Source organism: Elgaria multicarinata, chromosome 5 (assembly GCF_023053635.1).
Source record: "Elgaria multicarinata webbii isolate HBS135686 ecotype San Diego chromosome 5, rElgMul1.1.pri, whole genome shotgun sequence".
Taxonomy (NCBI): Eukaryota; Metazoa; Chordata; class Lepidosauria; order Squamata; family Anguidae; genus Elgaria; species Elgaria multicarinata.
In genome coordinates, this window is record NC_086175.1 from 115180845 (window position 1) to 115198743 (window position 17899).

The 17899-nt window shown below is 40.0% G+C and overlaps 1 protein-coding gene across 1 annotated transcript in view; it reads right to left on the bottom strand.

Annotated features, from left to right (window-relative positions):
- Positions 1-1165: 1165 nt before the first annotated feature.
- Positions 1166-17899, bottom strand: part of ATM (ATM serine/threonine kinase) — a 70706-nt gene continuing 53972 nt past the window's right edge. Inside the window, exons 51-63 of the mRNA XM_063127080.1 lie at positions 16334-16438; positions 14430-14594; positions 14032-14170; positions 13770-13852; positions 13457-13597; positions 12454-12570; positions 10647-10796; positions 6745-6910; positions 5322-5408; positions 5119-5233; positions 4806-4869; positions 2712-2848; positions 1166-2626 (exon numbers count right to left, since the gene is read on the bottom strand). Of these exons, the coding sequence (XP_062983150.1) occupies positions 2443-2626; positions 2712-2848; positions 4806-4869; positions 5119-5233; positions 5322-5408; positions 6745-6910; positions 10647-10796; positions 12454-12570; positions 13457-13597; positions 13770-13852; positions 14032-14170; positions 14430-14594; positions 16334-16438 (1653 nt within the window). The 3' untranslated portion in view covers positions 1166-2442. The remainder of the gene's footprint in view (positions 2627-2711; positions 2849-4805; positions 4870-5118; positions 5234-5321; positions 5409-6744; positions 6911-10646; positions 10797-12453; positions 12571-13456; positions 13598-13769; positions 13853-14031; positions 14171-14429; positions 14595-16333; positions 16439-17899) is intronic.

The following is a 17899-nucleotide window of genomic DNA, read 5'->3' on the forward strand; positions in this document are numbered from 1 at the left end:
GGTGGAGCATTGAATGAAAGAGACAGGCCATCCTGAACTGGAGAACAATTTCTCATTCACAAATGTTGCGTGTTTCCCCCCTGCAGGCTACAGCTTAAATAAGAATGCTTTCGGTTGCAGAGTGGGTTACTTAACCCATCAAGGGTTATCATGTTTTGTGGCAGTCACAGTGGATTATTTTGTCTAAACAGCTGCTGTTCTGCTTTTCACTGGCTTACCGCTTAGGAACACATTAAAGTGACCAAGCCAGTAGTGTAGCGCTGCCAGGGTAAAGGGTCGGTCCCGATCCTGCAACCCCGGGTATTGGGTTTTCCTAGTGTATCAGGTGAGTCTACTTTGATCCGACAGGGTCCCATGGAGCTGAAAAAAGTGGACTATGGCTTTCCCAAACCAGGTGGTTACAGCAGTTGCTGCACTCTACTTTATTTTCTGACCGTTTGGGTGGAGTCCCAGCAGCCTAATGTCGTCTTGGGATCCTTGTTCTCATCTGTTCCCTGCTCTGTGGAAAGGGAAATGAGGCATCCTCAGAAAAGTGCATAGCCTTCTGTCTGAAAATGTGAGCAATCAGTTCCCCATCAACAACTCTGCTAGCATTTCCCCTCTAAACAATAGCCAAATGTCGAAATATCTGTAAATATATATATATATACACACACACACACACACACACACACACACTGAAATATTGTTACCTCTGCTAAGACGATGCAATAATCAGGATGATGATATGAAATCATTACCTTCTAGCAAGGGCAGGGGACAATGTACCTAAGCCTAAGAGCATCAACAAAATATGCCATCGGAATACATACCCTCACATATTTTGTAGGGTTTGTCTATATAGTGCCACACAGAAGTGATTTCTAATATCCCCAATTTCTATTTCCAAATGAAGGTGAATAGGCAACATAACTGCAACTCTCTATAGTTTATTTCTATATTGTATGGGAATAAAAAGTAAAATATATTTTGGAGACAAATGTTTGCCACCTCAACTCATGACGCCGGGTTTACACACCACAGCAAGCCATGAGCATGCTGCTGCCACCACTTGTATAATCAAAATGACAGGGGCGCTATTAGTATTTATAGTGTATCAATACTCAAGTAACACAATTCAGTACAAAGTACATGAGCGAATTTATTCTTTCCATGGGAACAATGCATATATACATTCCAGAAAGTAGTATGATATAAAAAAGCAAAGCTACGGTTTTACATATTTCAGCTTACCTAGGAACTTCATTTCAATTTATAATGTCCCCTGAGTTTTTTCCTGCAGGCTTCAACATGCATTATCAGAATTGTCAGGACAGGGAGAAAGAGACTAACTTGCATCTTTGAAACAAGCCATTAGAAATTAAATTGAACTTTTTTAAAAAATGAAATGTAGGATAAGGCCACTATTTCCATGATAGAGCACAAGCTTAAAGTACCATTTACACATGCAAGATTTTGCTAGCTTATGCTAAAAATTTCATTTGAATTCTTTAATTTGTAAAAAAAAAGTATATCAGCATTTATAAAACAAACAGTATTGCCATGGATACTGGGTAGATTATACCAAAGTCAATTACAGGCATAAATAACAATGGTGAAAGTAATCCACTGTCAGCATATGAAGATCATTGTGCATAAAATTTTAAATAAACACATATTTTTCTTTCCTAGTACTAAAACGCAGATTTATTTTGGGCCATGTTCTTACTGTATGTCAGTTTTATATATGATATTTAAAGGGTAAAATTTAAATTTCTTGTCCCTGAGTTTAAAGCAAGGCAGTACATATACTTTCCCCATGCCATAAATAGATCTCCCAGGTACTTCTATAGCTAGGGTGCATGGCATTATTACTATGCATGGATATTTCTGCTCAACAACAGTTCTACACATCTGCTGCCTGAGTACACGCCCTTCAGTGTGATGGTAGTGAAGTACATTGTATAGCAGAAAGGTAAGGTGCTCATTGTACAAATCTAAATACTAAGTTTGAAGTCAGTTCTGATCATTTTAAATACAGTAACAACAAAGAACAGTACTATCCTGTAACAACATTCCTGGGCTGTAAAATTAGTGGGGTTTATTGAAAAAGTATTGCCATTCCTTATGTCAGTTTTGTTAAACTGTATTACAGCAGCATTAACTTTCTAAAATTACATGGTTTTCCTCCTTTTTTGAGTTCAAGACCAATTGAGCCATATGCCCCGCATTCCAATCCAAGTGAAAGACAAATCCTTCCCCAACCTTGCCCTTGACTAACTATGTGGAACGAGGAAAGGATTACAACATGTTTTTTTTTAAATAGTCAAACATAGAATCTCCTAGCTCAATTGTTTTCAAACCAACATTTGTGCACTTCATTTTCACCAGGAAACATTAAAATGTGAAATGCTCGACATTTTTCTTCCAAAATCAAACTTTCTCACTTTTGACCACACATCGTCACACCCACGCTTTCCACCCTGGAAAGAGGCGACTGAGATTTTTCGGGTCCATGGCTTGCTGTATGAGAAGGTTCACCTGACCTCCCACGCTGAGAACTGTTCCCTCTTCCACTCCTTTAAGTTTCTCTTGAAGTCGCATCAGGACTCGCTCTGCCACTTTATTAAATGTCTGGTTATCACCACTGAAAATAATAAAGTAAGAGTTTAGGGAAGCCTGTCGATACTCATATTAAACAACAACAACAACAACAGGTAGAGATTCCTTACTTTGCTTTTTTGTTGCACCCCTGATCAGCAGCATTGAGGCTGGCGCTGACGTCAGCCTCATCCTCTGGCCTTTGCTGGAGATACAAAGCTTTTAGAGGGTTCATGGTCCAGTCAAAAAGAGGGTCATATAGAAGTACCTAGATGTAAGACAAGATACAAATATATTTCTACATGAAGTTAGTTCAATGTCCTACAACGCTGGCAATGGAAAGATCTTTATTTGACAATAATCCTTAAATCGGCAATCTAGATTGAGAAAAAACTCAAGTTGTTCAACATATGGATTCAAATATTGTAATCTTGTTCCATATCAACAATAAAATAAAATATTTTGGATATTTCAGTGATTAAATACTGGCTAGCATTCCTTACAAAACAAAACACAGATGTAATTTATTGATTGATTGATTTGAAATGCCAGGCTGCTTGTGGAACTGCCTCTATGCTGTTCTTGGCCATTTTTTAGGTAACCTCTATGTTGCATTGCTACAATGTACTATACGGGAGACTGCCTTTGAAGACTGTCCAGAAACCAGTTGCCTCAGATGGCGGCCAAATTGCTAATGAGAACTGGTTAGAAAGAGGATGTCACAACTGTTAAACAGCTGCATGGTCTTCCAATACACTTCCAAATTCAGAGTGCTTGGATTCTACCTTTGAAATGTCCTTTCATTTATGATTTCAATCACTTAAAACTCCCATTTTTTCTAAAGAAGAAAAATGAGAAGAACAATTAAAACCAATCCAAAAATAATTAATAATTAAAAGACAATCTAACATATAAATCCCAAAAATCCAGTGTAAAATCACATGAGATCCACCATAAAAAGACTTACAGAACAGACATTTTCAAAGCCTGTCTCAAAACAGGAAGAAGAGGGTTTTGGCAGACCTGCTCTGGAGAGAAATACACCACTACAGCACTACTACCAAGAAGGACCTGTCTCTTGGTACCCATCCATTAAATCTTTGTTAATGATTGGCCAGAGAATAGAGCCTTGATGCTGACAGGGCTCTGAAAGGTTCATTAGGGTGTAGCTGATCCTTGACTCGATGGCCTTGTAGGCCCCTTCCAACTCTACTATTCTATGAGATAATCAGGTTCAAGGTCATTTAGCACTTTAAAGGTTAATACCAGCACTTTCAGTGAGGCCCAGAAACAAACTGGTACCAATGTAATTTGTGTGGGATCAGTGTAATATCAGTCTTGCTCATACCAGCATCCTGGTGGCAGCATGTTGAACCAGTTGTAATTTCCAAACTGTCTTTAAAGGCAGCTCCACATAAAGTGCACTGCAGAAGTCCAGTCTGGATATAATTAGTGCATGATAGACCAAAGCCATATCTCCCTTTTCCAGGTAAGATCATAAATGATTTCAATCTAGACTACCCAAGGGAATTTTCTCCACTCATTTATTTCCTTACTGCCTAAGGAAGTTCACCTAGTTTACTCAGTGGTCTCTTTAGAAAGATGACTGACAAGTTATTCAGGAAAGATTTTACACCACCAGCTGCACTGGTATCCTTTTTGTCTCTCTGTATCTTTCACATGCTACACATAAGGGCATTTCATGTCTCCATCCATAAGGCGCAGACCTGTTTGCATGCATTTCCACAACCTGGAGATGGGCTAGATTGTACTCCCAAATTTGTAACAATTTACTGCATTTTCCTTTATGCTACAATGGTTGCACACATGTAAACCTAACATTATTTCCTTCATTAAAAAACCCTGTTCTCTTGAAATAGAAACAGCTAAGAACTACATTAAATTGTTTCCTGTAACAAACAAATTGATGTCTGTTACAACATACTACTCCTGTTAAAAACTACTACTCAGTAGGAGGTGGGAGAGTGCTGCACTATGTCCTGCTTTTTGGTCCCTGGTTGGACACTGTGTGAACAGAGTGCTGAACTAGATGAACCCTTGGTCTTATGAGGTGCTGCATAAAAGGTTTAGATTTCTAGCGTGCCTACCATTTAAGAACTGTCCCTTCCTCGATGCAACATTTTGAAATAGGAGGTTTATTGCAAACTAACATGAGTTCATAAATGTCTTTTAATACAAGGAATTTCTTTCAGTTTTTTACTTACCTCTACAATAGTTAGCAAAGCTTCTTGGGAATTTCTCATAACCAGCATAGTTTTTTCACAGCATCTAGAAGACATTTTCAAGCAAACACCAATTTCTAAACCATTTCCACTATTAATGTCAACACAAGACTGTATTTTAATTTTTATAGTAGAGTTTGCAATCAGTGCTCATTGGACCACATATTATATTGTAACGAACATGGTTTTCATTGGTTGCATACTGAGCAGTCTCTGTTAAAAAAGTGGGCACTGTTGTACATTTAACACTAAAATGCTTAGAAAAGAGCTGCAATTTAAAAGGTAGACAATTTACCTCCGGAAGACTCCCTCTACACCAGTGATGCCCATCCCATCTACTATATCTCTTGTTAGCCTAAAAGGTACAGTTTCTGGAGTAGGAAGGATTTTGCCCTGTTCAAAAGCAACACCTAATGAAGAGAGAAAACGTTTCCTCAGGTTTCAATACACACAAAGTAAGTACAGTTTGAACGTTTGATCCCTTGCTATTATACGTACCTAGATCGATGTGCACGAGTTCTGCACTCTGCTCATCCAAAAGAATATTCTGTACGTGTCTATCTCCAAGACCAAGTATGTAGCCAACTGAAAGATGAAGGTCTCAAAATGAAGGCTGAAGCACTTGCATTGCAACCTATGTACAATTCAATTGTACCTTATATTTGCATTTTTACAAAACTGCACACAATCAACAATAGAACATGTCCAGAATAACTTATCTCAGCCACTTAGAAACTATTCTGGGTTCTGAAGAGCTGTTTGTGTACATGGATAGGGTATTTATTTCCCTTTCCCACCACAATCCAATGCATTGCATCAAACGGCATCTCAGAGGGCCCCGATTTTCAGCAAAAGGGTTACAAAGAATTGTACTGGGAAGAGAGGTATCAGAATGCTCAGGGTACATGTACAGGCAACCCTCTGGATACAGCCTGAGTGAGGATAGAAAATATGGAGTTGTGTGCAACTTTCTCCAATACAGTATACCAATTAGTCCCATATAATGCTATGTGATATTGACAATACATAAACTATTTAAGAAGATGTGTTGTGCAGTTTGGGACAGCGTTATAACTTACTATTAAGCCACACACAAGTTGCTATTAAATGACTTCCTGGTCAATTCTGAATCCAAAAGGTATTCATCCACAAATGCATATTAAAAAATCAAACGAACTGCAAGACTTATCAAAAACCTTCTATGCTTGGCGGAATTGTAACAGCATTTGATAACTTGCCCCTGTTGATCAAGGTATTTTAAATACCATTGTGAAAAAGGATGCAAATAAAATAAAATAAATTGAGCTATGTTTGGATTTACACTGCTTAAATCAATGAGAAAAGATCCCATTTTATTGAACAAAAACAGGACTTGTCTTCCATTTCCTTTTTGTTGTTTGTTCATTTATCTTTAAAATTAATAAATAGGTTAAATTTAAATAAACTCAATATAGGTGCATTTTGGAGATTCTGAAGAAAGTGCAAGATAACCTATACTTCAGTCAATGAAGTCAGTTTTAATATTTTCTTTTTCATTTGTTATTATGGTAACATACCTGAATCAAAACATCCTAAAAAATTAAGTCAAGCCCATAATCGTCAACCCCGTCAATTAAAATTTGCCTTCATTCATGCACAAAGTCTATGCATGATGAACTAAAGCTTAGTGAAATTTGGAAGAGCACGATAAATATACACCAAGATTTACATTTTTAAATGTTAGTTTAAAACCTTCAGCCTGGGTTGAAACCTGTTGAGTAAAAACACGTTTCAACTTCCCTTCATAGTATTTTTTTAAACCCTCCTGTTGGGATCCACAACAACCCCTATTGGTACAACAGGTTTAATTTTACTGCAGCATTAGGTCTGGAAAATAAAAGGTGATAAAAGCTTGACAAAAGTTACCCATATTTTACAGTACCTATTGATGAAGTGGCAACACTGCGAGTATATGCCAACCGTTTCTCAAACCACACTGCTGGATCAAGGAATTTTTCCATACAGAAATAGCGAAATACAGGTTGAAAATTCTGGCATATATCCATGAAGAGGGCATATTTCTCTTCAAAATCTCTCTTTTGTGCGCCCTTTGAAATGAACCAGAAATAATTTAGAGATATTGGTTTCCCCCAGCCAACTTTTGTGTGAATCTTGCCATGTACACTTTGCTATGGAAAAGTTGTAAAAAAATGCTTTCAGTTTTGCTTACAGCACAATGCAAAATGTATGAAATATTTCCCCTCTCAAATAATAGATATGCAATTACTGGGCAAGAGAGATACAGCTCAAACTTGTAATGAAGCACTGTGGTGTAATGAATGAGAGTGCTGGATATCAGGGTGCTTCCAAACAGCGGCTGGGTGATAACGCTATAAAAACCTTGTCTGGAAGTATCCTAACAGTAGGGGAGACTAAGGTTGATGTCCCCACTCTGAAGTGAAGCTCACTGGGTTACTTTGTCTCAGTTTCTAACTCTCAGGCTAACCTAACTCATAAGATTGTTGTCATAATAAAATGGGGAACATCCCATTTATGTTGTCCTAGATATCTGGTAAAAAACAAGACTCAAAGGTATTCGTTGTCATCGTCATCATCACTTTCCTGCAGTATCATTTAAACTGAGATAAGCCTTGCTGGGGTGGGCAGACAGTAGATCTGGATCTAATGGTAGATCTCTGGGCAATTTGCAGTAGATCGCCAAAGGATTTATGAGTCCCAATTGTTTAACAAAAGCAGCAACAAAATGACTTCACTCCTCATTGCAAACATGGCAAGAGCTTGGAGTAATCAGAGTGGATTTTTGTGTGGAAGGGCTGTGAGCTCCATTCGGTTCTGGTACTGAAAATAAATTCCTGGGTTCAGCAGTCTTTAGTCTTTAATTCTAAGTTTACGTGTTCTGCACCAGGCTCCAGTTGGTGGATTTTAGGGTTACAGTAAAAAATAAAAAAGCAAATCTTTCAAACCTGAAGTCTGCCCACCCCTGCTTTAGATATCTTTTCTATTTCCTTCTTGTCCTATATCAGGGATTAGAGAATGCTTTGGCCTTTATTACACTTGGAGAGGCCCAACTCATTTGTATTATTGTTTAGGAATGGTGGCCATGATGTGTTAGATATGGTGATTCACCATTTGTTGTTTTGAAAAATTGGTTTAGGAGCTATAAGATTTGTTCTAAATACTGATCCAGAAATAAACTGGGGTATCAGGCACTTATTGTGAGGGTTCGTTCTGGTTTGGTGTGACACAGGCATCCAAGAGTGTGTTAATTCCCCCTACTGCTAAGAAAAGGCAGGAACCGACATCTTTAGGCTAAGGATGGATAGACTCCAGCTTCAGCTCCATCTGTGGCTGAGCTTTGGAGAGAGTGAAACTAGTCAAAAAAAGGAAAAGTGAGAAGGAGCCAAGAGGCTTCTGTTCCCCTCTCCCTCTAGCAGAAAAGGACTAGCACAAAGTAGAATGTGACTAGGGTGTACAAATGTAAGGGCTCTTTAGAGACCACAGAAGTTGGGAATAAGGCAGGCACTTATTGAGTGGGGGTGTATTATGGGTGCCTTCATCACACCAAACCAGAAGGAACCTTCACAGTAATGTTCCATTGTCTGCCTGGATGGAAGGAGGCATCTAACCAACCATGAGACGTGTCCTCCTAGCCAATCTGACTCACAGGGTGGGGAAAAACTAGGAGTTATAGGATGGGGAAGAACATGCTGCAACACCTTGCTTCCAAATGCCACTTCAGAAGATGTAAACTTATCTAAAATTTAATCACTAGTGAAGGTATTTGGTGTAGCCCAGGTTGCTGCCCTGTAGATTTCTGACATGATCTTATTGGTTGAAATGCTACAAAAGTGGCCAATGGTTTTATGGAGTGGGAGGTAACTGTAATGGTGTTGTGGCTCATGTACTGTGGTGATGCAGGCTTTTAAGCATCTGGCTAAAATGGAGCTGAATGCCCTGTTCCGTAGAAAAATGGGATTGAAGGAAACAAAAAGTGTATCCGTGTGCCTGAAAGATGTGGTTCTTGGATGAAGCCTGGAACTGGACCAAGAAGACTTGATATTCTATAGTCTCTGGTGTGAGAGGAACTTCCACTGATTCAAAAGGAAGACAAATAGTGCCTTAGTTGCCACTTTTCCTCATTCCTCTGGGAAGAAAGCCTTACGCTTTCCTTTTGCTTCCAACCCAGAGAGAGAATTGTCTTTGTGAACTGAGATATGAAATCCTCTTCACTAAAAAGCCTAGTACTAATACTATTTCACTTAAACTGGGATCTGACCATTCTCCATCTTCTTTATCAAACAGATTGGGGTGGTGGGGTGATGTTTGAGCAGAGAACCAGAATCAGTAAGAGCAAACTGATTCAGCATCCATTGACTACAAGAGGTTGTCTTAGAGGCCATCCTACCGTGGGAGCCGGTGAGGATCAGGGGTGTCTTGAGCTGCTGACTCTGAGGAGTGGGGGATAGTTGCCATGAGTTGTGCTGTGGAAGCCTTAGAATTTATGCTGGGGTTTTGTTTTAGGGTCCTGCCTGGATGCTTGGGGTTTTTGTTTGTCATCAGATATGGGCGAAGGGAGAAGAGTCCTAACTGTTCCTTTTTTGGTAATGCCTCTGCCCATTCTGCTGTAACAGTTGATCTGTAAGGTCACTAATTATCTTCTAGATAAATTGATCCTCCATAATCTGATGAGGAAATGCTGGGTTAGCAGCCTCAGGAGAGGAAGATGGCTTTGAGCATTCTTAGTGGGTTGGAAGTAGCATGATTAACATTTGAGATGAGGCAAGGCAGATCTGTGGAAGGGAGAGAAGCAGGGCTGGTGTTTCCTGTGGAACGGCACCATCTGGTGGTCAGAGTCAGAATGGAGCAATGAGCATTGCTGCCAAAATGGTGCTTTGTTTTGGCATGAAAAGGAACAGGGCCAGGGAAGAGTCTCCTATTAGCACCCTTACACACACAGATACACTCTTTGCTCTTGCGCCTGATTCCAGAAGAGAGATTCCTTACATGGCTCCAGGACATGCCCGGCTGCTGGATAGCCCAAATAGCAGCAGTCATTGACCTGAATAGGCCCCGGAGAGGGATCCCTTCTTCCCTGGGAGATGACATGCCAAGGAATATCTCGGGAAGGAATCCCGTGGTGGCAGGCAGTACAACGGGTACAGCAAGTGCAGAGAGCGTAGTGCAGCAGCTCTCAGGAGACTTTGAAATCACTTGCTCCATTCTCTGTTCGTTCCTCACAATGTGGGTGTGTTGCTTTTTTGTCTGATCTTTTCATAGAGCAAAACAAAAGGAAGGAAAGACGGGGCAGACGGAGAACTAGGATGAGAGCAGAATCCAAAAGAAAGACCTTTTGTTTTTGCAGCAATGAAGAAGAACAGAGGAGAAGGTAAGAACTTTTTCTTACGACAGAGGCTTTGAGAAAAACAAGAAAATTTACAGATACTGAGAGATCTGTCCTGAGCAAAAGACAAGGAAGAACTGGAAGGGGAGTCTGTCTGCACAAAGCCAGGAGTAAAAATCTAGATCCCATGAGCCCTGCCTCTCCTGGAAGGTAGGAGAAGTTAACCCACTGCTGGATGCCTCTTTTACACCAGAGAATCACTTCCATGCCTTGTGTTGCATTATTAGCAGCACAGTAATGAACTTTCGTGGCATTCATTACCTATTAATTCAGGAGCTATTAATGAGTCCTGATCCATAGATTTTGGAGTTTAATCCCTCTCATGCTGCCAACTCCATTTCTATTAATCTACGACTGCATGATCCTACACTAATGAAGCAGCACTAAACAGAAAACAAGTGATTTATTTTCTTCTGACTCACCATCATTTTCCTTTGGCAGTCTAAGCTACTATAGTCCTTTGGCCTGTATCGTTTGTGAGCACTGTTGTCAGTATTGACAAGGAAATCGCCCAAAGGAATTGTTCCTGCACACCACTCTAAGACACCACTTCTTTGAGAGAGGGGAACCACCTAAGAAATAACCAGACATATGTTAATTGGCATAACTAACCATGGTTAATTCAAACTATAGTCTCGTTGTAACCACGGCTTGCACACTTTACAAACTGTGATCAGATGTTCACTTGGGAAAGGGAAGAGAAGAAAATTCTCTCCAGAGTAGTGAGGAGGAAGAGAGCTATGCTCATGAAACTAGCTCCCAGTTTTCAAGCTGTGATTTGGAAGGGAAAAATTATCAGCTCAGTGGAAGAAGGTCCCTGAATGAATTCTGGGAAATACTTCGACTCTGGAGAGCCACCTCCCATCAGAGGTGACCACATTGAGCTAAATGGATCAGTGTCCTGGCTTGGTATAAAAAACCAAAATGATGCACATGGCATACAACTGCTAGGATTATAACAAATTGAAGAACTGGCATGAAAGGATGGTTTTTATCATACTCTTAAGAAGAGCAACGGAATGGATTTTTAAATTAAAGTCCTTGCAGCCCAAAAGTTTAAACATCAATATAGAATGCTCATCGTATTTGGGTTAGCCACCAACTGTTTTCACCTGAGTAATTGGCTTTTAAAGATATAAAGCGTCCTTGAACCTCTAATAGTTTACAGCTGCATATGAACTCACCACTTCTGAAGCTTTGCATTTTTCAGCCGGGACTTTAAGGTTTGATATTTACCACTTGTTAATTGATGCTATTATTTCGCTAGATAACTCTTACTAGCATATATGTACGTTTTCACAATGAACCTTTGTTTGAAGGACTAAATATGTCATTTTGGAATTGATGAATTTTGACAACCCTCCATTCATTCACGACAGTAGCTTTGTGATGGTGGTGAGTTACAATGTCTTTACAACTTTAGCTCCTAAAAAAGTACTGGATGTATAACCTCCTCCCTGGGGTTTCATTAAAATTCATTATATTATAATTTATTTCATTTCACTTTTGTCTTTTCAGCTAATAGTTGCAATATTCTGAAGAAGAGTTTTGCGAAACGGGTTAAAAGAACCGGAGGCCTGCATATCGCCTGTTGTTTGAATGTTTGTAAAAGCATTTCTATTCAGCTATTGCAGCTTGTTCAATCAATTTTAAACAACTTGTGTACATTTAATGTTACTTCGGGCCTAAAGTGGTGATATTGTGTGTGTGTGTGTGTGTGTGTGTGTGTGTGTGTATATATATATATATATATATATATATATGATAAAAAAAAACATCCTTTCACCCCAGTTCTTTAATTTGTTATAACCCTAGCATTTGTGTGCCATATGCATCATTTTTGTTTGATATTTTCAACTGCTGCCTCCTGTATTGGGTTACTGGCTTGGTATAAGGCAACTTCAAATGTTAGAAGGGAAGTTTGGCTCAGTAGCAGAGCACATGGTTTGCATGCATAAGGTGTTAGATTCAATTCCTGCTATCTTGAGATAAAGGACTTTTAATAGCAGGTGTTGAGAAAGAGCCACTATTGCTCAGTAGCAGACATCTAGCTGAGCTAGATGGATTAATGGTCTAACTCTATATGAACAGAATGCTGGACCAGATGGACCCTTGGTCTGATCCAGCATGGCTTTTCTTTTGTTCTTATACAGCAGCTTCATTATATGTTCAAGAAATCCACACTGTAACTGCAAGAGGCTACTCTGATTCAATATAAGGAAAGCTTGCCTTATATCTGCGGATAGTCAATTTTCTCTTTCTAGTTTCGGTATTTTGCTGGAGCAGAGTACTGCACATTTGGAAAACCTGTTGCATAACAGCATCCTGTCTCAGGTCATCACGGCCCTTTAAGAGATACAAGAAAAGCAATGTCATAGAAACTTTCCTGGCATATCAGTTGAACACTAATAAAAAAAGTAATTCATATAGCTTGATTCTATGCACATTTACTCAGAAGCAAATGGAACCTACACTCACACAAGAGTGGTGAGGACAGAAACCTTAAGCAGCAGGAAAGTTCTCCACACAACACTGCATCTAAGACAAAGCTACCACATTATGCACAGTCTGATTGATAATGCTATTGTCACTTTATACTAATTTTTTGGGAACTGCTCAGAAGCTTGCAAACACTCCATTTTGTAAATAAAAGATTAGTAAAAATGCTTAAGGACACCCTTTCTTTCATCACTGTACCACAAACTTATTAATTTTTATTTCACAATACCAAAGTGTATTGAAGCATAATACAGGAGCAATCAATCAATCAATCTCCACCTAAAAGGTTCAAATCCATAGGCGCTTGTGGCGGTGTCCTTACATAATCGTACCATCTCAAAACGGTGCTGGGGAACATCACATGTTTGCATGCATGCCCACACCAAATCTTTCTTCAACATGGAGAGAGCTTAACATTGGGGAGAAAGTTTCCACTCTGTGCATGTGTGTTCAAACAATTCACAATGCCTATTCCGATATGGTACAGCCTGTGAAAAGGCTTCACTACATGAGTTCCTGTACATCTGAACAACATCTAAGACTCTGTTCAGAATTCATGCTATCCTGTTGCCAAACTCTGATTTGGCAATCTGATGGTGTTATCTGAACTGAGTCTAACAAACTGCATAAGAGTTAAAAACTCAATATTCTGCAGTCAGCTAACAACTTTCTCTTACTGTGTGAAATGAAGAATACGCTTCTCTCTAGCACTTGCAACACAGAGAGTACTCACCTTGACAAGTTGCCTCCTCTCTCTCCCATCTGATCCGATACAATCTATTATTTTTGGTAAATTAAGACCTCCTGCTAAGCGAAATTCTGGCTTGAATGACCGTATCGTAACCAAATTTTCATACTTCCCACTCGGATCCACCTAAAATAAAAAATAAATTTAGATACTGCTTTACCACATTCATTACAATGACAGTCATTTCTCTTTTACTAGCAGAATTATGCAGCCTGCTGAGCAATGTCTGTTACAATTTCCAGACACATTAATGACTACATGAGGATTATTAACAAGGTAAGAAGCCAGTTTCATTTACCTTAACTTCCATGGTAGGTACAACAACATCTTCTAGATTCTTTAGCTTAGTAATAGGTTGACCAGAAGGGATATTTATGGCTCCTGCATAAATAATGCACGCATTACCTCAAATGCCAACATTAAACATTGGTTGCTACATGAACTATTATATACCTGTCAAGATTAGCAGCCCATATACTTTTCACAAAATTAATTACAGAGCTTGAACTAGAGGTGATCACTGCAAATTTCAAGCTTGCATCCATTTCCCAAATTCTTACTTCTCTGTGATTTCCAGTCAGCCACATCCAGGTTTGCTAAAGTGATATAAGCATCACAAAGGGTTTCAACATTTGCCACCAAATTAGCTCTTTTGCTTTTTATAAAGTTAATTATATTGCTAGCAGCATCCATTCGATCCTATAGGATAAAAAAGGGGAAATACTGCTTAAAGAACAAATTGTACTTTCCACATATTTCAGATTAAAATCAAACAGATCTTTGAAAGCAAAGGAGGGCATTGGGAACCTGAACAAAGAAGTGTGTGTGTGCAAATTCACTGCAACCCTGACAACATGGAAAACAGAGTCCCCAACTGTAACACTTACTATACAAGCAAAAAAACAAACACAACTTTTTCATAGCCTCACACACCCCAAAGGAAGTTGAATTAAAGTACCATGTCAAGAGCAGAAGTTTCCTTTGGTGTGTTTTTCGTGAGCCTGCTTCTTCTGGCTAATCCTTCTTCTGGCTTTGTCAAGAGTTCGTCCTTGTTGGCATTGGCCAATGCCAGGATTATAAACAGAGTGTGATGTGGATGATCTAAAGAAATCCTAGCTATAAGCTATTAAAAGAAAGATATTGGGGAAATTATTTTCTAAACATATGTATAACTAAAATATTCACTGTGATCTAAACATTATAACAAGTCAATGGTTCAATAGTAATGCTAAATACGATTTAGTTCTACACTGGCCCTCACGCTTTAAATTTCATACTGAGTAGTTTATTGTGGAAATGTAACTTCACAATGTTATGAGTAAAATCCACGCTTTAATGGTCTCAACAAAAATGGAATTGAAAAACTTTACTTTCAATGGTACTATGTAGAAAGACCTAAATCGCCCAATCCTATGTGTGTTTACTCAGAAATGTTTTACAAAGCTCAAGTTTACATGGGATCACAGCCTGTAGCTATCATTAGTTTTATGTATTTTATGTTGTTTTAATTGTGTTGTACCCCGCCTCGATCCAGAGGGAGAGGCGGGTAACAAATAAATAAATAAATAAATAATAATAATTATTATTCTATCACTTATTTGGGAGTAAATTCCATTGAACCAAATGGGGGTTACTCCTAAGTAACTACACATGGATCAGGCCATATGGGTCATAGCAGTTAGAACTTTCTGTAATTCCTTCTAATAGCCAGCTTACTATAAGCAAAGTAAAATATTCAGCAAGCTTGAAGGAACTCAATAAGCAGAAGCACATGCCATTTTCAATTCAGACCACTCAAAGGGGAAACCCCAACCCAAATTGCTAGTTGGCTTGTGCATGCTTGATCTCAAGTTCCTTGACTACTTGTGGTCCCTCAGGAGGAAGCCGAGGGCTCTCCCACACTAGAGGCATTAAAGAGGCAGCTGGACAACCATCTGTCAGGTATGCTTTAGGGTGGATTCCTGCACTGAGCAGGGGGTTGGACTTGATGGCCTTATAGGCCCCTTCCAATTCTACTATTCTATGATTCTATGAATATCATCTCTGGGTTTTCCCCCTCAAAGCAGGCAAAGAAGAGTGAAAAAAGGGAAAGTGAGAGCAAAGATGGGGGGGAGGGGAAAAAGGCTGGAAGAAAGAAGGATGGAGCTGGGGAAAGGAACAGACAAGACAACACCAGTGTGGCGTAATGGTTAGAGTGTTGGACTGGGAGTTGGGAGATTAGGGTTCTAGCACCCACTTGGCCATGGAAGCCCACTGGGTGACTTTGGGCCAGTCACAGACTCTCAGCCCAACCTACCTCCCAGGACTGTTGTTGTGAGGTTAACATGGAGAGAGGTCCTTGGAGGAAAAAAGGCGAGATATCAATGCAATAAATAAATAACACACTCAAAATGGAATGAAAAAGAAAGTTACAAGGAGAGGGGAGAAGAAACAGCAGCCAAGAGCAGAAAAAGACTGAACAAGCAACAGAGAGAACAGGGAGAATGATGGGGAAGGGGAAGCAAGGGCACCAGTAGTTCTCCTGAGCAAACCATGAGATTAGCCCATCATGCAGGCACACGCCCCCTTGGTGAGGAAGCCCTCAGCTGCCCCCTCCCCAGTCCGGAGCCAGCAGCCCCTCCTCATACACAGTTTTGTGTAACATGTGCACAACAAGGACACACCTAACACGTTCATTATACAGTAGCTCCTTTTGTGAGGTAATAAATCAAAACTAGCAGCAAATAACATAGCTTAAACACTAAAGATCCTTGACATACAAACAACTATATCCATGCGAATATAGGTGTTACACATACAAAAACCTTAAAACATATTTGCATGTTAAATGAAGAAGACGCTTCAAGACTCAAGATCAATTACATTATTCAAAATTTGATGAAATCCCATCGCCTTGGTTCCCATTCGAGCAGCCAGTTGGTACATCAGAGGCAAGAACTTGTAGGATGGTATTTTCTTTGCCTCCTTCTGTTATACAGCAGAAGACCATGTCATAAAGATAGGAAACAAAAGCAGAAGTGACTATTTAATAGTTAAACACAACCACATGTATGGAAAGATGTCATTACGTTGCAAAACTTTTTCCAAAGCGTTATGAATGCCAGACAGAAATGACTTTTTTTTAATAGTAGTACTACATTATACATTTTTCACACAATGATCAGGTGACTACTTGGAAGTCTTACTAACCTTCCGTCATTAGAAAAACTGTTCCAATTGGATATTGGTGTTAAATGTACTCCAACAAAGCCATACAAATAAAATACTGGTGGAAGTGCTTAAGCATGACACCATTTGCAAGGGAAAAAAATTACATCTTTATTGAGACCTTCCCTTTTCCGGTAAAACAATATAGTTGCACATAAGTCTCTGGGGTCAATAAACGCACATGGTTGCTATGATTTTCTGTCACTGTGCCAATGACAAAAAAGGACGTCTGCTCCTTTTCTTCTTGTCAGCTGAGGTCAGCAGTGGCAGGCCCTACCAATTTGGGGGCTTCCTCTATTGACATCCTAGGCCAGAGATGCAGAACCTCTGGACCATGGGGAATCCCAGTTCAGCTTAGGAGGTAGCAGCAGAGAAGAGAGATGGCAGGAGGTAGGACTTACCTGCACAGGGGAAGAGGAGTTGCTTGTCCCTCCCATGCAGGTGAATCCCAACCCCCTCCACCAACAAAGAAAAAAGAGGGTGTGGTCCCATCCCCTGACATCATGCAATCCATGGAGTGGGAGGTGGGGGAATCCAGCCCTGAATCCAAAAACAGTTCTGCACCCCCTGTTCTAGGCAATCTGGCTATAAGTCTAGATGCAACCCAGAGTTTGAGAACCTAGTCTCAGCTGTAGACTAGGTCTACTAGGAAGATACATGTTTTTGGATGTTCACTCCAGCATAGGTTTTTCAGCTTCCCTTCGATATAGGCATTTAAGCAGGCAACGTCCATTGTATTTGGAAAAGAACTGTCCTTTTCTGGAGATGCTGCTGCTCAACCTGGTTTCCCTCATGCAGCTCATGCAGGAACTCCTGCAAGCACTAGATCAATGTGCAGCTGCCATTCCCCCAAGGGAACCCCCCCCTTGGTATCTACGCAGTTCAAAGATAACTAAAGGATTCCTCTCTCCCCTTCCTCCAAAAGCCTAGAGGCCAGGGGGTGGGGATGGGAAGGGGCCCACAGAGGGCACCCAAGCTTCCTCAAGCTGGTTGGGCAATCTCTGTGGATTGGAGGTCACCCACCCATGGTATAGGACCTATGCACGTATTATCCCACCCCCCGCTATGTTTGAATTGTACTATTGATAACTCACACAAATTTGAGAACTGATGTTGTCATCTGGGACCACACGTGCTGAATTTACATGAGCAGGATTGGGGACCCTGCACAAAACGTCTCTACACACTGAGAGCTGGCCCTAATTTCTACTTCACTACAAA